The 24270-nt window shown below is 36.9% G+C and overlaps 1 protein-coding gene across 3 annotated transcripts in view; it reads left to right on the forward strand.

Annotated features, from left to right (window-relative positions):
• Positions 1-24270, forward strand: part of SLC39A10 (solute carrier family 39 member 10) — a 135232-nt gene that overhangs the window by 83231 nt on the left and 27731 nt on the right. For all 3 annotated transcript variants that reach the window (XM_041737381.1, XM_041737384.1, XM_041737383.1), the window contains 2 exons: positions 14147-15171; positions 17097-17304. In XM_041737381.1, the coding sequence (XP_041593315.1) occupies positions 14147-15171; positions 17097-17304 (1233 nt within the window). The remainder of the gene's footprint in view (positions 1-14146; positions 15172-17096; positions 17305-24270) is intronic.

The following is a 24270-nucleotide window of genomic DNA, read 5'->3' on the forward strand; positions in this document are numbered from 1 at the left end:
ACTTATATCTTAAATTATTATTTTTTAAAGATTTTATTTATTCATGAGAGACAGAGACACAGGCAGAGGGAGAAGCAGGCTCCATGCAGGGAGCCCGATGTGGGACTTGATCCCAGGTCTCCAGGATCACACCCTGGGCTGAAGGTGGCGCCAAACCGCTGAGCCATCTGGGCTGCCCTTAAATTATTTTTTTAATTTTTAAGAAATATTTAAATTTTTTTAGAGAGTGTGAGTGGCGGTGAGGTGTGGAGGAAGGCAGGGGGAGAAGGGAGAGAGAATCCCAAACAGGTTCCACACTCTGAGCAGAGCCTGAGCACAGAGCCTGAGCGCACAGAGCTGGATCTTACGACCATGAGATCATGACCTGTGCCCAAACCAGTAACCAACCCACTGAGCTACCCAGGTGCCCCATATCTTAAATTATTTTAAAATAAAAAGTTAAAAAATACATTTGTCTTTGGAGATGGTTAAATACAGGTCTGGGGATCCCTGGGTGGCGCAGCGGTTTGGCGCCTGCCTTTGACCCAGGGCGCGATCCTGGAGACCCGGGATCGAATCCCATGTCGGGCTACCGGTGCATGAAGCCTGCTTCTCCCTCTGCCTATGTCTCTGCCTCCCTCTCTCTCTCTCTCTCCCTCTGTGTGACTATAATAAATAAATAAAAATTTAAAAATATTAAAAATAAATAAATAAATATAGGTCTTTTTGTAGAAGGTACATATTGCTGATTTTACTAATTGAAAGCTGAAATATCTATTTTATTAATTTTATTTTTAAGTAATCTCCGTACCCAACCTGGGGCTTGAACTCACAACCCCCAGATCAAGAGTTGCGTGTTCCACCAACCTAGCCAGCCGGGCACCCCTGAAATACTATTCTTCAAGGATTAAAAATTATTTTGTCTGGGGACCCCTGAGTGGCTCAGTCTCTTAAGCATCTGACTCTTGATTTCAGCTCAGGTAATGATCTCAGGGTCATAAGATCAAGCCCCATGTTGGGCTTAGCGCTCAGTGTGGGGTCTTCGTGAGATTTTTTCCTCTCCCTCTTCTCCCTCTGCCTCTCCCCCCACTCTCAACCCCAAGAATCCTCTTTGTGCTATGGTTAGAATAGGATCCTTAACTTCATGGAATGCTCAAGAAACTCAAGTTGTGGTTGAGGCTGTATTTCCCGATATCCTTGTAGCTGATTGAGGCCATGTGACTAAGTTCTTGCTATTGGAATGTGAGAAGCGATGCATGCAATGTCTGCTTCAAAGAAATTTCTGTACCTGGATTTCGATTCTTTCTGTTTTACAGCTGAGTGGGATAGCACCCGTGGAAGGCTGATGTATCTCTGACTGAGGCAGAGCTATTCCCAGACCTAGAGCAGTCATCTTGGACTGTTTGGGAGAGAGAAATAAACTTGATTGTTTAAGCCACTGCGCTTTTGCAAGAGATCTTTGCAGTAGCTGCTTAGTCCACTCTGACTAATGCATACTTCATCCAAATGACTCTCAAGCACATTTGTATGGAAGTTCCGAACTGAAGTTGCAAAGTTTATGAATGATTTACTTAGAGAAAAAACATTTAACACAGGTTTAAAATTATATCTATGATGTCACTCATGTATTTGCATTCCTGCAGTACTCTTGGATATGAATAATTAGAGGAATCAACATATTTAGAATTCTTGGAATAATCTAATTTGAGTGCTTTACATTTAAAACATGACAAATGACCATTTAAATCTCCTATAGACCACTCACAGTTTTTTGTGTTTCATGTGAAGTTGGTAACCAGAGGGTTAATGAGACCAACAAGCACACTGCAGACCCTTTTTGTTTGTTTTGTTTGCCTTTAAATATCCCTGATTCTCCTCTTTGGGGAGGCAGATTTGAGGCTTGCTCTCCTTGTTTGCCTCTTGAATAAACCCTCTCCTTGCTGCATACTTGATGTCTCAGCGATTGGCTTTGCTGCATGTCTGGCACACAAACTTGGGTTCAGTTATATATTTGGTGAGCCAACCAGGAGTTCTTTGCCTGTGGTTTGTTGGCCCTCAGTCAGTAATGGGAGTCTAGTGCTGCCTAGGATCTGTGTCCTAGGGACCATCCCCAGAGCCCTATTTCTACAGGGTACCATCGACTTTTGGTGCTTAATTTAACTCTGTGGCAAGGAACCTGTTTTTGGTTTGGACAGGTGTCTCTTGGTAAGTGCTTAATGTGCCATGCTCAGCCTGTGAGCTTATTTCTTCCTTCCATTTGGTTTGGTTCTCTTAGATTTCTTTTTCCCATTTGATTACCTCTGAATGGGGGGTATGGGTTCTCTTAGCCTTCTTGTTTAAGGAAAGGCTGATTGGAAGTCATTTGGTTCAGTTGGTGAGGCCTCAACTTTCAGGGAGGAACCAGTGCTCACAGAGGTGTGATGGACTTCATTTGGTTTAATTGTTGCTGCAGCTTTTGGTATCTTTGGACAAAACTGGCTATGTTCTAATTGAGAAATGACAGTATGATTGCCACATGCAAGCCTTTGGGCTGTATTCTCCAAAATTGGGCAATGTTTAGTTATGAATCCATGAAAAGGAAAAAAAAATCCTCTGTTTTTGTAACACTGCTTGGCCACAATATTTATTAGACCTCAGAGAAAAGTGATAAACAGATCCATAAATTATAATACTATCTTGCAATGAGACTTATTTTTTTAAGTAGTCTCTAAACCCAACGTGGAGATCCAACTCACACCCCTGAGATTAAGGGTAGGCATGCTCTACAAGGGAGCCAGCTAGGCACCCCTAGGTTTTATAAAAGTGCCTTTAATGAGGATTTTGTTTGTATCTTATTTATGTATTTGTGTATCTACAAAAGTTGTTAATGTAAGGTTATTTTTATCCCTCCAGATGGTTTTAATTAATTTGTAAAAGAGCTCTGGTTAGATGATTCTTAGGCAAGTGCTTCTAAGAATTGGGCATTCTAAAACCCCAAAATGGAAACTAACCCAAGTGTTTTCAAGTCTACGTGATCTGGGGAAAAATTCAATATTAAAGATAATTTAAGGTTGTAAAATGATGTTAAAATAGGTTGTCAGCATTAGATATAGAACTTTTTGTTCTGCCTGAGTTTACCAGAGGTGAGGTAGGCTCATGTTATTTCTGTTGCAAAATTTGTCAAAAAAGGAAAAAAAAAAAAAACTTTGAAATAATTCTAATGTAATTAAGACTACTGGAAACAGTTCTGTATGAAAGGAAAGTGAGACTTCTTATTTAAAGAGGAAAATCCTAGGATACAGTCTGAATGTAAAAAGGAAGAAAGTTTGTGGGAAGGGAATCTTTGAAAAGGAATTTTATGCACAATTGGGATTAAGATTATGGAGATTAGTATGTAAAAAAGTTTCTTAGGGGCATGGTCAACACCTGGGAAAGGGAAGGGAGAGTGGAGAGCAAGATTAGGCAGGAGCTGACCATTGATACGGTATCAGCAGAAGCCCTAGCTAATATCTAAGTTCCAAAAGTTGGATTGCCCTTAGAGCCATCCTGAATTGTGGCCAAAGGCCTGGACTTGTATATCCTCATATTGAACAATCAGTGGATGTGACCACCTGGGAAGAGAGCATGCTCTTAGCAGGGCAGCTGTCTTCAGGCAAAGCAATCCTGATAGCCTTTGAGAGGTTCCTGCAGCTGAGAGCCTTCTTTCCTGATGGAGATTCTGATCAGCACATCCCATTATCCACAAGAACTCCAGTCCATGCGGTGCCCTGCGTGTCCTTGTCTCACTAAGTGTATATCAACAGGGGGGGTCATAGGAATACAGGGAGGGACTGCAAAATTTTTTAAATTTATTTTTTTTTAATATTTTATTTATTCATGAGAATACACAGAGAGGACAGAGAGAGGGAGAAGCAGGCTCCATGCAGGGAGCCTGACGTGGGACCTGATCCTGGGTCTCCAGGATCACACTCTGGGCTGAAGGCAGCGCTAAACTGCTGAGCCACCAGGGCTGCCCTAAATTTATTTTATTGGAATGAATGAGTCTTAATATCAGAAATACCCTAGTATAAGATTGGAATTTGGTTTTTCTGTTAAAAATAATATTAGATTGTCTAAATTCTAACCAAATGTTTTATTTATCTTTTTTTTATGATTTTATTTATTTATTCACGACAGACACAGCTCTAGAGACAGAGACACAGGCAGAGGGAGAGGCAGGCTCCAGGCAGGGAGCCTGATGTGTGGGACTCGATCCCGGGGCCCCAGGATCACACCCCCGGCCAAAGGTGGTGCTAAACCCCTGGGCCACCGGTGCTGCCCTTCTTTATCTCTCTGTACTTGCCTTTAGAATCTCTTATTGCCACCTTGGCTAAATAGAGCCATTAAATACTAAGTTTTGTCACAATCTATAATGCTATTTAAGCATGTTCTTTAAAACCTGATATTTCTGACAGACTTCCCAACTTCACCTTCTAAGTAGTCTTTTTGACTAATGAGGCTGACTTTTTGGTATATCAAATTACATGGGAAGCATTGTCAAATAAGTGATGATAGACTTTCCTAGGTTGTATTGTATAGGTGAATGCAATAGCTGTTTCAGAAATTATATAAAACTCCTAAGGTTTTGCTATATCCTGATGATGTCATCACTTCTAATTGAAGGATGTATCACAGAATTTCCTTGTCAATTACATTGTAATGACAGATATCTGATACCTTTAAAATCATAAAACCAAGAATTTCCAGAACTATTGGGAAAACTGCATTATTTTTGGTGGGAAAGAAGGTGATTTTAGAGAGAAGTTATGTTTCAGTAGTACACATTGGTGGATGTTAAAGATAATTCATCAGAACTGGGATCTAAGTGTTAGTTGTTTTTCTATAAAACTAGTCTGTATCCTGAATTCTTCTGGTTTTCTCAAATATCTGGCTAAGACTCTCCAAACTAAGGTTTCTTATCCCAAGTTCAGAGAAAAGGAGAAAAATCATTGAAAACTAAAACTTCCTTTTTTCCTGAAGCCCTGTAAGCTGGACCTGACACCTTGAGGTAAACTTCAGAGAAAATTGCCACAATGGCCCATTTTTTTTTTTAGACAATCTTCATGCCTGTTGCTGTATTGGCCACTCAGATCACCAGAGACATACAGATAATTGAACAAGTTTATTCCACCTGTCTTCATTTGATGGATCTGCCATTGGAAAATCCAGACCTTGAGATGTTCACAGAAGCAATTTTATGGATCAAGGATAAAGAAGAGCTAGATACATGACCCATCAGTTAGTATTCATTGTCGACATTACCAGAAATCAGATTGCTCAATTGCCTAAGGGAATAGGCAGGGACATTAAGCCACGGTTAGTGGCCCATACAGAGACTCCAAAATCCTCTGTAATGGCTTTAGTACCAAAGACTAACCAGTATTCCATTGAAAACCTAAGAAGAACTGAAGAATGGAGTTTTAGACACATTACTGGCACTACCTAGAGTCAGCTGGAAATATAATGAACAAGGGATAATCCTTATCCCAGAACATCTTGTAGTTGTATTTACCACAGCACCCCAGATTGGTGAGATGTTACTCTCCAGTGGATCTAGAAGTATATTTTGGGTCCCAATCTTCAGAGACCTGTCAAAAAATAGTGAAAAAATGTGATGTTTGTGCAAAAAACAATCCTAAGACTGGACTCCCACCAGTTCTAAAAGGCATACCACTTAAGAGGCCCCAGACCTGTTGAAGACTGGCAGGTGGACTTTACCATGATGCTACACACAATGGGTAATTTTCAATATTTGTTAGTATTTTTTTTAAGATTTTATTTATTCATGAGAGTTGCAGAGAGAGAAGCAGGCTCCATGCAGGGAGCCCCATGTGGGATGTGATCCTAGGACTCCAGGATCATGCCTTGGGCTTAAGGGAGGCATTCAACTGCTGAGCCACCCAAGTGTCCCTATTTGCTAGTATTTGTAAACACCTTTTACAAGTTGAGTTGAAGCTCTTCCATGCCATTCAGAGAAGGTATCAGAAGTTGTCAACACTTTAAACAAAATCATTTCTGAGCTTGGATTGCTGCTAACAATTCAGAGTGACAGTGGGGCAGTATTTACGGTGAAAGTCACATAAGCAGTGTCCCGTGTGTTGGGCATGCAGTGACAATTACATGCTTCATACAGACCTCAATGAACTGGGAAAATGAAAAAATGAACCATATACTTAGAAGAACTTTGGTAAAGATTTGTAAAGAAACCAGTTTAACGTGGGGGGGGGGGGGGGAACCTTGCTAGTTGCCCTGCTCTGAGTAAGTGACCCCTAACAATAAGCTTGGTTTAAGCTCCTAAGAAGTATTCTATGGAAGACCCTTTCTCCACGCTTTTTAGGACGTGGGAGTTTCTAACAGGGCTCACATTAGGGAATTGGATACTATCAGGTATGTTCAATCTTATGGAAATTCTTAACTGCTGTAATAAGTTTGCTTCTAGCAGCTTGATTTGTACCCCACAGGTGTGCCCTTACACTTCCTGGTCCTAGACTTGGTCTTATTTAAGGCCTGGAAGAGCAAGCATACAGAGGACCAACTCCAGCCTTGTTGGACAGGACCTTCTGTGGAGCTATTGACCATGATTCCTCAGTGAAACTAAAGGGAGTTAAGCCATGGATTCACCACACTCAGATGAAGCTGGTTCCACAAGAATCCACAGGTTCACTATACCCTTGTCAGGAAGGAGAACCTCAAAAAGAATCCTGCTTGAATCAGTGAGCCACTGATGGACCTAAAACTGTTTAGGAGAGCTAGTCCAAAGAAATCATTTTTCTATTGTTTGCAACCTCTCAAGCTTGAAAAGATAATCTACCATTAGGATTTTGCCAACATTGGTCAAGGGTGGCAGTCTTTCTCACTGTTGAATATATCATTCTGAACCTGGCTCAGAGTATGACCACAGCAACCAAGTAGTAATCCTCATAACTTCTTTTGGTCTAATTTGATGCACTCCATCAGCTTAGAGACAGGTTAATCAAGTCATCCAGTTAACCCTACTCCTTGCTTTCAAATGAAATCTTCAGTGATTCTGCAGAATGAAAATACTGATCATCTTGAACTAACAGGAGTGCTGTGAGCATCCCTAGGTTTCATTTTATATGTGGATATGAATATTTTTCTAGGGGAACTAGAGTGTAAAAATCTCAGCTAATGTAGAATGCTGAGTTTCAGTTTGTATGTTGGAACTAAAGAATATTTCTAAATGCGTGCAGAGAGTTCCAGCCTTCTAACTCTGATCTTCTCCCCCTTTCAGAAGTAACTAGAGCGTTCATGGTCCCAATTCCTTCAAGAAAAGAATGACCAAAAGACAGTGGGGATTGAGACAAGTGACCAAAGGTTAACGGGACTAATAAGTGCAGCTGCAGCTTTTTACCCAGACCTTTTTTATTTGCCTTGAAACAGCTTTGTCAATCTCTTCCTTACGGGAGGCAGATTGAGGCTTGCTCTCGCGTCTCCTTGTCTCCTTGTCTGACTGCTTCTCCGATAAACCCTTTTCTTGCTGCATACTCAGTGTCTCAGTGATTGGTTTTGCTGCACTTTGAGCATTAGAACTTGTTTGGCCACACATGGGGTCAATTATTTGATGTCGCCTGAGAAAATATATGTATGTTTTATTTCCACCATTGGTACCTATTCATTTGACAGGGAGATAATATGCACTGAATAAACCACAAGACATTTAACGTATCAGATGAGTGGAGCAACATTCACTAAGAATAGTCTCTTTTCACTAGCATCTTCTAGTGGAAAGTCAAAGTAAAATGCAGGGAGTGTAACTGCCCTCTTAGTAGTGATGGTCTTAATAACCCAATGCTCTTTCATCTTCATTATTGTACAAGCAAAATTAATATGTTTTAAATGGTGACTTTATCCATGAAGCTATATATGAAACTGATGTGTTTGGATTTAAAAAACCCAAGCCTCATACTTAATGTAGCTTTGAATATTAGAAAACATTATAGATTTATTACTTTTTAATAATTCTTAAGCCACGTGTGTTACATATAATTCTCCCTATTTTATTCAAGGAATCCCAAGATTCAGTTGACTGTAGTATGTCATTTTAAATAAATAAGAGTGTTTGATTTACTTGTATTGATTGTAATTCTCACACGTTGGCTGACTGACTCAGACTGGATAAAACATTGCCGAGACCTACTGACAGAGTTCCTGATTTAATGGGTCTGGATGGGGTGCAAGAATTTATATTTCTAACAAGTTCCAAGGTGACTGTGATGCTGCTTCTGCTGCTCCTACAACCATACTTTGATTAATCATGGATAGAGGTTATGTGATCTTTTCAAACTAAAGAATACGTAGAAGAATATAACCTGAATCCCATTATGCTGCTCTAATAAATACTAAATGTTTTGTCACAATGCTTCAGACCTCTCTCTTTTTAGGAAATAAAACCCTGCAGATGAGGTTATATGTGTATACCACCCTCCATCATCTGACTCTCCTCTTACTGAGAGGTAACCAGTCCAGAATGTAATCATCCCTACGTTAGGTTCTTGCTACCTGTCGATATATATACCCCAAAAGTAAGATGTTTTGCATATTTTTTATTGTGTTCAAGTGATAGGACATGTACTTTTTGTTTTAAATTGTTTCTGAGATTTGTGCATGTTACATATTCCTTCATAGTCCTACATTTATCATTGCAGTGTAATTTTTAATTACATAAATATAGCACATTTATTTTATCCATTCTTCCACTCTTGGGCATTATAGGTTTGTGACAGGCACTAATTATTACATAATTGACTGCCATTCCTTATTTACCTCCTTTTTCCTTGCTGGGAAGCCCCCATGTTCTGTGAGTACTTCCTCTCATGTATGTAGGGGAGAGAACATTTTTCCATTCCCAAGGGAATAGATATCTATTTGTCTAAGTCACAGTAATTTATTCCTTTACCAGTGATTGGTTTTGGCTTGGGTATGTAGTACAGTTCTGGTCTAATATATGTGAAGGGAAATCTAAGAGAGACTTTGGGGAAATATTTTTCTCCTTGGGTAAGAAGAGGTATGAAGATAAATCCTCCAGCTTTGGATATAGTTGTGCAAGGAAGGAATGGTTGTAGCAATAGCAGTTCTTTGAGACTCTGAGGGGACAAATCTGAAAACTTGGGTTTTTGATCATGCAATTATCTTGGAACCACCCATTTCTGCCAGCTTTTTTTAATGTGAAATTCTTTTCTGGTGTTCTGTTATTACAACCAAAATATTCCATTATAAGGTAGTTAACATTTAAGACCCCCCCCCCCCCAAAACAAGACTGTAATAAATATTCTTGAGTTTGTCTCCTGTGAGTGTAAGAGTTTCTCTAGGATAGATGGATTGATAAAAGTGGAATTTTGGGGCTATAGAGTATGTTCACATTCACATTTAGTAGATGTCAAGTTGCTTCCCAAAATGATTGTACCTATAATATAAACTCCCATCAGCAGTGTATAATAGTTTCTATTTCCCTTCGTTAGATCTTCGCGTAACACATGTTGTCAGATATTAAATTTTGTCTGTTAATGTTTTAGTGCATTATCTAGATTAGTAATTATGTTGCTTTTCAACCAGCTTTTTTTTTTCCTTAAAGATATTTATTTAATTGCTTTAGATAGTAGAAGAGGGAAAGCTCCTGAGTGGGTGAGGTGGAAGGACAAAGGGAGAGAGAGAAGCAGACTCCTTGTTAAAAATGGAGCCCAGTCTCACAACCCTGAGATCACCACCTGAGCAGAAACCAAGAATTGGGCACTCAACCAGCTGAGCCACCCAGGAGCCCCTGTCCTCTTTATATCGTTTGTAGAGTTGGCTCTGCAGTATTAGAGGTTTTTGTTTTTGTTTTTCCGTATTGATCAATATGTTTTATATATTCTGGGTACTGATCTTTGATATGCATTGCTTGCATATGCGCATTGCAAAGATTTTCTAGTGTGTGGCTTGTCCTATGCTTTGTCTATGGTGTCATTTATTGTAGAGTAATATTTAAAGAATTTAATTAAAATTTTAAGGTTTGTACTTTCTGTGTCTTACCTGAAAAATCTTGTCCCTAAAGTCATGATAGTCTCCTAAATTTTCTTCTAAAACTTGTAAAGAATTTTACTCTTCACATGTATGTCTTTATTCCTTTTAGAGTTAATTTTTGTGTATGGTGGGAGAAGAACAACTAACTTATTCACAATCGGTATTATTGATTTTCTTTCTGAATTCTTTTCTGTTCCTGTGCCAGTCCTGCATTACAGTAGTTTGTGTAACTTCATAAATAAAGAAGTCTTTATTACCTTACTAATTAATCTTTTGAATTTTTTTTTTTTTGTCTTTGGGTTTTTGCTCCTCATATGAATTTTTGGATAAGCTTGTGCAATGTTACCAGAAACAAATAGTACTAGGATTTTAACTGACAGTGAATTAAATTTGTAAAGAATTTACATACCTTATATCTTCTCCATATAGGTGGTGTATCTCTCTAGTTTTTGTTGTTCTGTACTGCCTTTCAATAATATCTTACACATTTCTTTTTATTAATAGTCTTGCTCTGTTTATTTCTAGGAGCCTTATGATTGTTAATTATGTTTTCTAACTTTTTCATTGGAAGAAAACTTTATTTTAAAAATATTTTTTCACTGAAATACAGTATGTAGACAGAAAAGTATGCAGAGTATAAATACAATGCATTATCACAAAGTAGTTGTATTTGTGTAACTATTACTCATAAAAGAGAATGTTACTTGACTTTCCAATCCAATTATTACCTTCTACCTTCCTTTCAAAAAAGTCATCATTGGGACACCTGGGTAGCTCAGTCGAAGAGCTTGTGACTCTTGATCTCCTGGTTGTGAGTTCAAGTCCCATGTTGGGTGTAGAGATTATTTAAAAGTAAAATCTTTAAAAAAAAAAAAAAAGTCATTGTTATCTTGGTTTAGTTTTACCTACTTTTAACTTTATATAAGTATATATGGCTTCTATATGCTTGTCTGTGGTGTTCTCTTTAATGTTTGCCATCTTTTGCACAGTCTCTGAGATTTGTGTTGATATGTGGAGCCATAATTTCATTTTCATTCCTGTGTAGTATTCCACTGTGAGATTATTCTGTTTGTCCATTTGCTGATGAACGTTTATTTTAAGCTATGATGAATGATGATTGTGTTAATTCTTATGTTTATGTCTTTTGGTATCGCTGTGCATGCATTTCTGTCGAACACATACCTAGGATTAGAGTTGCTGTGTGAGTGGATATGCTTTTATGTTCAACTTCGGGAGATCCTGTCAAACATTTTTCCAAAAATACCAATGTATGGTCAGTCCCACCAACAGTGCATTCAAATTCTAGTTAACTTCATATTCTTAATCTACATCTTTTGTATCTTACTCATTCTGGTAGATATATAGTAGTACCTAACCATGATTTTAAGTTATATTTCTCTGATAACTACTGAGGTTGGGACTCTTTTCACATGCTTAGTAATTTGGCTATTTTCTTATGAAGTGCCTGTTCAGACTTCCTACCCACTTTTCTGTTGAATTGTCTCATAATTTTCATATTGCCTTGTAGAAATTCCTTACATAGATTGACTGGTAATGTTGTGATAATATTTTCTCAGTCAATCCCCCCCACCCCTTTTTTAAAGATTATTTATTTATTCATGAGAGAGACAGGCAGAGGGAGAAGCAGGCTCCATGTAGGGAGCCTGACATGGGACTCAATCCCGGGTCTCCAGGATCACGCCCTGGGTTGAAGGTGGTACTAAGTCGTTGAGCCACCTGGGCTGCCCATCCCACCCCTCCTTTTTAAATATTTTATTCTTAAGTACTCTCTCTACCCAACATGAGGCTGGAACCCACAGCTTCAGTATGGTCTACCTACTGAGCCAGCCAGGTGCCCTTCCCCCCCATTTTTATTTTAAAGATCTGTGGTTTACCCTTTTATTTTTTTTTCTCCAAGATTTATTTGAGAGAGAGAGAGCAAGCAACCAGGAGGAGAGGCAGAGGAAGAAGGACAAGGGAAGCACAAAGCCCAATATGGGGCTCGATCTCACAACCCTGAGATCACGACCTGAGCTAAAGGCAAGAGTCAGACGCTCAACTGACTGAGCCACCAAGATGCCCCTTGCCTTATTAATAATCTCTTAATGATACGTCCTGATGAACAGAAATTCCTTAATTTTAGTTGTATACTTTATCAGTTTCCCTTTATAATATTTTTTATGTTCTATTTTAAATGTCTTGAAGCTAGCCTCTCAAATGAATCTAGATCCACACTTTTCAGTACCATAGCCATTAGCCACATGTGGTTATCAAGTACTTGAAGTGTGGCTAGTCTAAATTAAGATGGTCTGTAAGTGTAAGATACATGCTGGATTTCAATGACCTAGTATTAAAAAAGAATGTAAAAATCTCACTAACAGTTTTAATACTCATTACATGTTGAAATGATAATATTTTACACTTATGAGTTAAAATATATGAAAATAACTTCGACCTGTTTATTCTAGAACATTTTAAAATCAATTGATTCACCTGCATTTCTATATTCTAAAAGTGTGTTGTCCAGTAGAATTTTCTGTGGTAATGGACATATTCTGTATTTACACTGTCCAGTGTAGTAGCCATTAGCTGAAAGCGTCTATTGAGCATTTAAAATTTAGCTGAGGTGATTGAGAAGTTGAAATTTTTTTAAAGATTTATTTATTTATTTATTTATTTATTTATTTATTTATTTATTTATTTATTATAGACCTAGAGTGAGAGAGGCAGAGACACAGGAGGAGGGAGAAGCAGGCAGGGAGCCCGACGCGGGTCTTGATCCCGGGACTCCAGGATCACACCCTGGGCCAAAGGCAGGCGCTCAACCGCTGAGCCACCCAGGGATCCCCAAGAGAAGTTGAATTTTTTTTTTTTTTTTTTTTTTTTAGAAGTTGAATTTTAAATGTAGTTAGTTTAAATTTAGGTAGCCATATGTGGGTAGTGACTACTGTATTGAATGGCACAGTTATGGACACTTTATTGCTTTAACATTTATTGTTTTTTAGATTTCCAGTCTGTCTGAATTGCTTTTTATATATGGTGTAAGGTAGGGGTCAAGTTTTTTTTTTTTTTTTTTTTTTAAGATTTTATTTATTTGTTCATGAGAGATAGAGACATAGGCAGAGGGAGAAGCAGGCTCCCTGCAGGGAGCTTTTTGCAGGACTTACCCCAGGACCCAGGATCACAACATGAGCCAAAGGCAGACACTCGACCACTGAACCTCCCAGGCGCCTCTATAGGGGTCAGGTTTTATTTATGTATTTTCTTCCAAATGGAAATCAAATTGACCAAGCACCAAGGAAAAGAGAATCTTTACTATTTTTAGACACTATTTTGTTTCTTTGGTATATTTGTCTTCTTCCAAATACCATACTGTCTTTAGTAGCTGGTAGAGTGGATTCCCCTATCTTGATCTTCATGAAGGTTGACCATTTTTGGACTTTCCTATTTCCACATAAATATTAAAAGTACCTCATCAATTTTCAGTTTCTTCTGGGAATTTGATTTGTATTACATTGGATGTATATCACATCCAGTCATAAACATGATAGAGCCGATTTATTTAGGTCTTTCATTTCTCTCAGTAATATGTGATCTTTTATTTATGTAAAGGTCTTGCATATCTTTTGTTAGATTTATTCCTAGCTATTTGGTACTGTAAATGATACGGTTTTCTAATTTCATTTTCTAATTGTTGCTAGTGGATAGAAATGAAATCAATTTTATGTTATTGTCCAGTTTTACTGTTCTGTTTCATCTTCTTGTCTTACTGCACTGACCAGGACCTCAAAAACAAGGATCAGCAAGCTTTTGTAAAGGACCATACAGGAAGGAAGCCAGCAGTTCCTGTATAAATATATAGTAGACTCTTAAGTGTTGTGCTCCGGAGGAGTTAGGATAGTCCATAGATGAAATTTTGAACAATTTGTACTAATTTGAAGGGCTGTACACTATTTTGATACATTAAAAGGGGCCATTTTTATAGGGAATTGAAGAAAAGAATGATTTATAGCACTGAAAGAAATGTGGTAAAACATTGGCCTAGTGGATTGGCAGTTGCTGGAGAGTTAATGATTATATTGAATGTAAGTATGAACTAATGCTTGCTTCTCTTTTTAAATCCCTTTAGGAAAAATAGAAATGAAGGTACATATGCACACAAAATTTTGCCTCATTTGTTTGCTGACATTTATTTTCCATCACTGCAACCATTGCCATGAAGAACATGACCATGGTTCTGAAGAACATCACAGACATCGTCGTGGAATGACAGAGTCGGAGTCAAGCAAATTTTCAGTGCTGGATGCTGAAAATGAAAAAAAATACTATATTGAAAAACTCTTTGACCGTTATGGTGAAAATGGAAGATTATCCTTTTTTGGTCTGGAGAAACTTTTAACAAACTTGGGCCTTGGAGAGATAAAAGTAGTTGAGATTAATCATGAGGATCTTGGCCATGATCATGTTTCTCACTTAGATATTTTGGCAGTTCAAGAGGGAAAGCATTTTCACTCTCATAACCACCAGCATTCCCACAATCATTTAAATTCAGAAAATCAAACTGTGACAAGCGTATCAACAAAAAGAAACCACAAGTGTGATCCAGAGAAAGAGACCATTGAAGTATCTGTCAAATCTGATGATAAACATATGCATGACCATAGTCATCGCTTATGTCATCACCATTGTTTGCATCATCACCTTGATCATAACGCCACTCGCCATTTTCCTAATGATTCCATTGCTCACAGCGAGCGTGGGGAGCCTAGCCATGAACCTTCAACAGAGACCAATAAAACACAGGAACAATCTGAGAGTAAGCTACCGAAAGGAAAGAGGAAGAGAAAAGGGAAGAAAAGTAATGAAAATTCTGAAGTTATTACACCAGGTTTTCCCCCTAACCATGATCGGGGTGAACAGTATGAGCATAATCGGGTCCACAAACCTGATCGTGTACATAACCCAGGTCATTCTCATGTACGCCTTCCAGAACATAATGGTCATGATCCCGGTCATGGACACCCAGATCTTAATCCTGATAATGAAGGCGAGCTTCGACATACCAGAAAGCGAGAAGCACCACACGTTAAAAAAAGTGCAATTTATTCAGCTGCTACTCACAAAGATCATAACGAAGATGACCGTCAACATGAGGTAGGTGTAAAGAGATGGCTGCTCCATAATTCTCACATAGTTGTGGAGCATTTTAGGTAAAAAGAGAAGTAACAGTGGAGGATAGTCAATCATATTCAAACTTAATTTCCAGATATAATATTCTTGAATAAAATACTTTAAGGAATTAAAATCCGATTAAAGGTCTTTATCTGGATTTTCACTTTCACTGTTTCTCAAAAAATCTAATATGTAAAGGTTGTTAGAACATATATTCCTTATTTTACTTTCTTGCTTATTTATGACTTGTTTTGACTTCCCAAGTTAGTTTTCATTTTGTTTATTTTGGTTGGTTCTAGATACTTGAAAACTGAATCCTTTTTGTTTACCTGTCCAGTTGGAAAGTAACTAGGGATTTTCTTTTTCATAATTTCTAGCTTAATGAATTAACCACAGAATGGTTCCCAGTTACTGATGTAGCTCCAAAGTCCGTTAAATGTGGTAGATTTGTTTTCTCTATGTCACTTTATAGTAGGGCCTACTTCATCGTAATTAATTTTTTCTCATGCCTTTGACAGATGGCAATACAATAATAAGAAAGCCCACTAGTAAGGGGATGATTGTGTTTTCCTTAAAGGAAAGTTTTAAAAACTTTCATATTCTTTTGAATACTTGCACATTTGATGGATTTCCTTCCCAATTTTTTAAAACTACTTACCTTAAAAAAAAAAAAAAATAAAACTACTTACCTTATACATGTTTATTTTTGTTTCATTAAAAGTATATCGACATCCTTATTTAACTCTACTTTTTACTTACTTTTTACTTTACTTATTAAAGTCTAGAAGATTGTTGAATTCATTTGTTGTCATATGCATAAAAGCAATACCGTCTAGTAGGGAAAATGACCTCACCATTTCTGTCTCTATAATTGAAATATGTTTTGCATCTATGAAAATATCTCTGTGTTTCTTCCCTGTGTGAATAATCAGATACTGGTTTTCAGCAGCACTGATTTTAAAAGCACTTCTGTTTTAAAATCTTAGTGTACTTGTAAGGAAATGCTCTTATTTATTTACTACTATAGATAATATCCTAGCATCTTTTGTTAATAATAACCAGACATTATCATGAATTTTACTCATTTTACAAGACTTGTGGGGTCTGTATCAGTCAAACATGTTGATTTATATCCTCACAGGTCTGACACATTGGGAATTTTCTCAGAATTTCTATAGAAATGTTCTATGCACTGGATAGAGTAGTAGCTCATGTTAAGACCTGAGAAGAATAATTTTCTTGTTTATATGTTTTGATTTTGTTTTTTGTACCATAAATAAAATCATATAATGAGGTGGCAAGTCTGTAAGCATACAACCAAAGAGTATCATTTTAGATATTTGCTATATGATAGGTCCAAACTTGTTTGCTCTTTGTTTTCTACTTTGTTTTGTTTTGTACTTAAAAGTACCAGTGGATGAAGCTGCCTTCTTTCCTCTTCCACTTTTAGCATTGGGCTAGAATTTTCCAATATAATATTTTTCTGGGGTACCTTAGGCAGTGAAAATGTCTATATTGTATATTTTATTATAAAGTTGTTAATGTACTCATGTCTATTTAACAAATAAGAATCTTGAATGATTGATGATTGCACTTTGAATAGGGAAGTGATTTTTCTCTTCACCCCTTAGGAATGCAGCTGTGTGTGATTTTTATTAATTATTGAGAGAGTCAATTATCTTTCATGTGTTGGAGTAGAAAATGGCTAAAGTCCACATAAAGTTTTGGGTATTGAAGTCGAATGTATTGCTATCATAAATTCTTAACAAACAGTTTTATTTGTAATAGATATCTGTATTACAGGTTATTTTCAAATAATATTTAGAATATTTTTTATTGCACAGTAATTTATTTTTCTGCTTAATTTTCTTAAAGGACTCTTAATTTGTTTATCAATTTTTTTGCAGTGTTTGAACGTCACTCAGTTGTTAAAATACTATGGTCATGGTGCCAATTCTCCAATCTCACCTGATTTATTTACATACCTTTGCCCTGCTTTATTATATCAAATCGACAGCAGACTTTGTATTGAACATTTTGACAGACTTCTAGTTGAAGATTTAAATAAGGATAAAAATCAGGTTCCTGAAGATAAGGCAAATATAGGGGCATCAGGTAAGAAAGATTTAAGTTTTTTTTGTTCCTCATAGTCTTTGTACTTTTTTTAAAAATGTAATTGAATTAGAAAGTAATTCCAAATTATCATCTTCCTTCTGGTGACTTTGTTATGTTTTAGTCAGGATTAGATTATGAGCATTTAAAAAGGATTAGGGGAAGACAGGAGGCACAGTAGCTCCTTGTCTTTTCTGGGACTATGGACAAAAGTCGTACCATGGATAGAGAATTAGATTAAAAAGGAGATACAGGTTTGTGATAAATGGATTCTTCTTGATGGGCAAGTGTAAATAATGCGGCTGCCAATTAAAGTCATTTGGTGTTATAATTAACTTTTTAGCAGAGTTGAGGACCTGTGGTGAAAAGCTAAGATTAAGTTTATAAGGAAATCAAAGGGAAGCCAATGTTGTTAACTCTGTGAATGTCAGAAATGCCTGTGATTGGCACGGGAATTCATTATGGGCAGTTTCATAGAGAGCTTCAACAAAAGTAAAACCAGAACGATTACCAAGGGGCTCCTGGTGGCTCAGTGAGTGTCTGCCTTTGGCTCAGGTCATGATCTCAAGGTCCTGGGATCTAGCCTGCATCAGGCTATCTGCTTGGGAGTCTGCTTCTCCCTCTCTCTTGCTCTCTGTCCTTCCTGCTTTTACAGTTTTTCTCATATGTGCACGTGCGTGCACACACTTGGGCATCTGCACATACTCTCCCAAATAAATAAATAAAATCTTAAAAAAAAAAACAAACTATTTTCAAAAATCTCTCTAGGCTTTTTTAGAACCATATCTGGTTGGCTAGATAGCTCCACCTTGATGTTCACAGGTACCTCCCACTTAGTATTTCCCAAGCTTCTACTCCACAAAAAGTGTATACCTCTTATTGAATCCCAAATGTCATAACAATCCATCTTTTTTAAAAAAAATCTGAAAATCTTTGGCTTTTTCTTTTTTTCCCCTTGCATAATCAATTGTCAAGTCCGATTGAGTCTTCTCTGAAATACCTTCTAACTATCCACTCCATCATAACTTGGTTCTTGATTGAATTGTTGAAATAACTTCATAACCTTCCCTTTCTAAAATGCAAATGAGAGTCTCCCAACACAGAGTTTTTCCTTTTTAGTGACAGCTGATATACTTTTATTAACAAGTATTACAAGGCATTCTTCTGAACTCAATGACTTTTACTTCTTACAATAGTTGTATAAGGTAGAGAATGTTCTAATAACTCCCAAAATCTCAGAGCTAGAAGTGATAGTGCTAGGATTCAAGCCAGGGGAGTTTAACCATTTTGCTCGCCATGTACTAAGTGTTTCATATGCTTTTTTCCCCCCATTAAATTTTAACAATACTCTATTGAATTATTTTGTTTAAAGATTTATTTATTTTATTTTATTTTTTTTTTTTTTTAAATTTTTTTTATTTATTTATGATAGTCACACACAGAGAGAGAGAGAGAGAGGCAGAGACATAGGCAGAGGGAGAAGCAGGCTCCATGCACCGGGAGCCTGATGTGGGATTCGATCCCGGGTCTCCAGGATCGCGCCTTGGGCCAAAGGCAGGCGCCAAACCACTGCGCCACCCAGGGATCCCAAGATTTATTTATTTTAGAGCGAGAAAGTGTACAAGCTGGTGGAGGGGCCGAGGGAGTAGGGGAGAGAGAATCTTCAAGCAGTCTCCTTCCTAAGTATGAGCCAGATTTGGGGCTCAATCCCCAGAGATCATGACCTGAGGCAAAAATCAAGAGTTGGATGCTTAACTTTCTAGGATATGACCTCTGCCTACCTACTTCTCCACCCATATCCCCCACCTTTTATTTCTTTCGGCCGTAACCATAGCAGACTCCTGATAATAGATTATTCTGTTTTCCCCTCATTTATCTCAGCCTTTTCACATTCTGAACCTTTCTAGTGGAGTGACCGCAGTGATTTCTCAAAGATCCAGCTCAAGAGTTAGACCTTCTGGAATAACTTACTCACCATCGTAGACTTAGTTAAGTTCCCTTGATCTATCCAATCCCTGTACAGAGCTTGGGAGATTTTCATAATTGGATTTGTTATCTGTTTTTCTTGGACTTTAGTTGCTTAAAGGAAGTGACTAGGTCTTTTGAACAAGAAAGCATTCACATATTGATTAAATGAATAAATTACTTAATCTATAAGCTTTCAGTTATAACCCAGGAAAGACCCTCGTTGTAAATGAATCTGAGGATCATTTTATAAGTACATTTGACCTTTGAACAACACAGATTTGCGCTGCATGTGTATGCTTGTATGCAGATATTTTTCAATAACTACATTGGATAGTTTCTTGAAGGTTTGCAACATTTTGAAAAAACTCACAGGAATTGTGTAGCCTAGAAATAATGAAGAAATTAAGGTGTTACTGTAAAACTACAGTATATAACGCATATACAAAATATGTGTTGATTGATTAGTTAACAGTAAGGATCGATTGTGTATCAGTCGGACTAGTATACTTTGATGATGCAGTGTCTCAGAATGAGTAGAATTCTCATGAACTTCATCATGTGTGAAATCACAATGGAGGCAGTTCTGGTTGAAATGCCCAAGATGGAGTGGCACTGTTGCTTGGTAATGGAAGTGATTAAATTGATAACGTGTGAATTTGGGTCAAAAATGGGGTCTGACAAGATAAAAGATTGAAAAGACAGAATTTTAAAAATTTTTCATAGCACAGGAATAAGGTAGACACGTTTAAGAGTATCACAGTCCAGTGTACATGTCAGAGTTTTATTTGAATAGAGATATTCATTAAAGCTTGAAAGAGTACAAGCGAAAGGAAATGCTGTCACGACTTAACGAACTAATAAGCCTCATAGGTACCCACCTGCTGGTTAATTTGTGATATGAAAATAACTTTAGATGAATTAATCATCAGGTCTTCTATTTATTAGGACCTTACCATGTCCTGTTTTAAATACTTTTACAAGGCTGTTTACCTGATGCAGGCACTTTAATTTACTTCTGTTTGCTGAGGAAAGGAGGAGGCTTTGAGAAATCAGGTAACTTGTGCAAGGTCACACAGCTGCCAGGGAGCAGAGCCGTAATATGACCCAGAGTAATCGCAACCTCGATGCTCCTCTCCACTACTTCCTGCCAAAAAGGTTCTTACGTCGACTTTGCTAGCAGGTGACAAGGAGATACAGAGAGTTCTATATAATTCCATTTGGTAGTGCTGTGACAGGTGATGCAGACACAGGTAAGAAAGTGATAGAGGTGAGTATTGGTGTCAGGATGGATTAGTAAAACCCAACACCCAGGAATAGTCTTGTTAGGAAGGGCCTACTCAGTCAGCTAAGCTCAGTAAGGTTGGAGGACGTGAGTCCACTTAGAAGCTTTGAATTCTGGTCTTTGGACAGATAAATATGTCCTTTCACTGGCTTCGTGTTCAAAGACGTTCGTAGATGAGTAAACACCGTAAGGGCCAGTCTCTCAAGTGCTTCTAAATTCTCACTGAGGTAAGAGAAAAGGGAACATTAGGTCTGAGGTACTTGACTTAAATTTAAAAAACCACATGTGTTATTTACATGGAAAAACAGAGGCTGATGGGATTGTCACATCTAGAGTTCAACGTAAGAGTCTTATTTTTAAGACTTCCAGGAAATTCTAGTTGTTTTTACATCGACAGTGGATTAGGACTTAAAAGTTTTCTATGTTACAATATTGACATAATCTATATATTTTAACAAGAGCTGTTGACAGATGCTTGACGATCATAAGATTAAAAAATAGAGTTTATTCAGTCGGAGAAGCCTCAGAGGAAATTATACTTGCTTTGAAAACAAATACATAGCTAATAGTGAATATTGATTGGTTGTTTGCAGGTGGTTTTTAGCACTGTCAGAAATGAAGCTTGAATTAACTATGTGCTGATAGATGTTAATAGTTGTTAGAGAGAATGCCCTGCTAGTAATTATTTTTAATGACTGCTGCACCATTACGAAAGGTTAACTTGTTCCATATAAATCTCCCATAGTGACACAGCTACTACCTCATTACTGTTCAAAGACTGCTGTAAACCAAGTCTGCCATATACTGTTATGGTAGAAATCGTTTGTTTCACAAGATTGGCTCATTTAGTCATAGAGTTGACCCTTGCTTAATTGCCAAGGGGGGGTGGTGAATAGGCCGCTAAGCATTTTCTGCCAATTAAAATGCTGAAACAGTGTAGAAAACTGCCATCTTGCACATGCTTTGAACCGAGTTAATTAGAAAGTTTCCACAGATGAGCGCTTCTTTTTAAAAGAATGCATTTTCTCTCTAGATAATGAGAAAGGGAGTTGGTGAATAACTAAGCTTGAAGACCTTTAACGTTTTAAGCGACCTAATTTGCAGAATAAGTGAAGCTTGTTTCAGACATTTAATGTTCTTTTTATTGTATATAGTATCTTGGGTACAAATAAAGGAAACGTTTGTTAGTTGTATTTAGTAGTTTGCATATTGTTATTTTGCATAAGTTTTAGAAAAGATGCCTTTTATCGTTTGTTTTGCAAATTTTTTTTTGGCTTGTTTTATACTAAACAAGTTGTGATTTCAAAAGCACAATAATTTGGTTAGAAATTAGAAAAATTTGCTCACTTGTTTTGTGATTTGTTTTTTGGCTTGTTTTATACTAACCAAGTTGTGATTTCAAAAGCACAATAATTTGGTTAGAAATTAGAAAAACTTTATTACCTGAATTGCTTTTTTTCTACACCTAGGAAATTATGGTAGAGCTTATGTAAACTTAAATGTTATTAAATCTAAAAATAAGTGCTTGAATAACATGGGAAAATGTCTCAAGTACAATAAAATCAAAACAGTGTTAGTTCTCAGAGGTTAAAAGGATTGTAATTGTCCTTGAAGGAAGGTTTGCAAGTTGTGAGAATGACTATTACTTAAAATTTTAGTACTGGAAAGCTATAATTACTTTTAAAAAATTAGTAAGAAATCATGGATTTATAATAACATGCACTTGTGAGAGATTATAGGACTGTTTTGCCAATGAAATAGTTATAATGGAAAACCTATAGAAATACCTGGAAATCTATAGAAAATACCTGGAAATTTTCTGATTTACCTACAATGGGAAATACAGTTCTTTACACAATGGGAAATACAGCTCGTTATTTCTTAGCACTGACAAAAATAAGTGATAATTTATATTAAATGGAACATAAATATTTTAACCTTACTTTCAGGTGACATTGAAATAAATACAAGTTTATACTGAGATTTCATGTAGTTGTTTGTTTTGTAGTAATCTTTTGTCCCATCCCCTCTATTCTACTTTATTCAAATTTTGAAAGATTGTCATTTGGATTAATAAAATTAGTATTTCTTCTTACTTTCATGTTTAGACTTATTGTATTATATGTCCTCCTTTAAAGCATCTCTAAGGTAAATATATAAGTGATAAATCACTTGGCTGAGAATTCTCTGGAAGTATTATAATTTAATGGAGAAAATAGTGGATTAAGAGAGGACTTTCGATTTAGTTTTTACTTTGCCATTTTATTTTAGCAGCTATGTTTTTATTAGGGTAAAATGTATATAACCTAAGATTTGCCATTTTAATTGCTAACCTGAACAAATCAGTGGTATTTATTACATTAATGATGTTGTGCAGCTATCAAACTATTTTTTTAAGAGATTTTATTTATAGGTAATCTCTGCACCCAAAATGGAGCTTGAACTCACAACTCCCAAGATGAATGCTTGCATGCTGTACTAAGCCAGCCAGGCACTCCCAAACTATCTTAAAAAAATTTTTTTATCACCCCAAATAGAAACTTAGTAACCATTAAGCAACACATCTTCATTTCCTCTTCCTCCTAGCCCTTAGTAACTTTTCATCTTTTTTGTTTCTGAATTTATTCTGTTCTAGATAGCTTGTGTAAGTGGAATTGTACAATATTTGTCTATATCTGGTTTATTTCACTTAGTGTAGTTTTCAAGGTTCATCCACATTGTAGCATCTATTAGAACTTCATTCCTAAAAAAAAAAAAAAAAAAAAAAAAAAAAGAACTTCATTCCTTTTTAAGGCTGAATGCTATTGTATGTATGTACCACATTTTGTTAATCCATTCATCTGTTGATGGACACTTCGTTGTTTCTACCCTTTGGCTGTTTTGAATGATGCTCTAATGAACACAAGGAGTATAAGTATCTGAGTCTTTGCTTTCAATTCTTTTGAGGAATATACCTCTTTTGAGGAATTCCTGTGTTATAAAGGGATTCCTTTTAGCCTTCTGAGGAATTAACCAAACCGTTTCTACAGTGGCTGTGCCACGTTATATTCCCATCAACAGTGTACTAAGGTTCCAGTTTCTCTGCATCTTTGTCAACATGTGTGTGTGTTTTCTTAAATAGTCATTCTAGTAGATGTGAAGTTGTATTATTTAACATTTCTCTGCCTCAGTATGCAAATCTGTAACGTAGGACATTGGTTTATATTAGAATTTTCCAAATCAGGGGCACCTGGGTGGCTCAGTAGGTTAAGCATCTGCCTTTGACTCAGGTCATGCTCTCAGGGTCCTGGGATCCAGATCTGGTTTCCTGCTCAGTGTGAAGTCCACTTCTCCCTCTGCCCCTCTCCCTTGGCTTGTGTGCCTTTTCTCTCTCTTCTTTCTCAAATAAATAAAATCTAAAAAAAAAAAAAAAAAAAAAAAATTTCCAGATCGTGTTTTGTAGGATCCTGGTTCATTGAGAGATATAATAGGTTCCATGATCAAGTGAGATAGAAAGATAATAATGCACACTCTGTTCCCTTGCAGAAATTGACAGCGCTTATTAAGCTGTTAGAGGCTCTTGTTTAACCAAGAATTACCAAATCCTTTTGATCATTAAATTCTCCCCTCACTCCCCGTGGAATACCACCTGAGACTCAGAGGAGCGCAGTTTGAGGAACACTGGTATAGAATATTAAAGTCCTTTCTATCTATAGAGTATGACACTGCCAATTTAAGTA

The sequence above is a fragment of the Vulpes lagopus genome, chromosome 22 (assembly GCF_018345385.1).
Source record: "Vulpes lagopus strain Blue_001 chromosome 22, ASM1834538v1, whole genome shotgun sequence".
Classification (NCBI taxonomy): Eukaryota; Metazoa; Chordata; class Mammalia; order Carnivora; family Canidae; genus Vulpes; species Vulpes lagopus.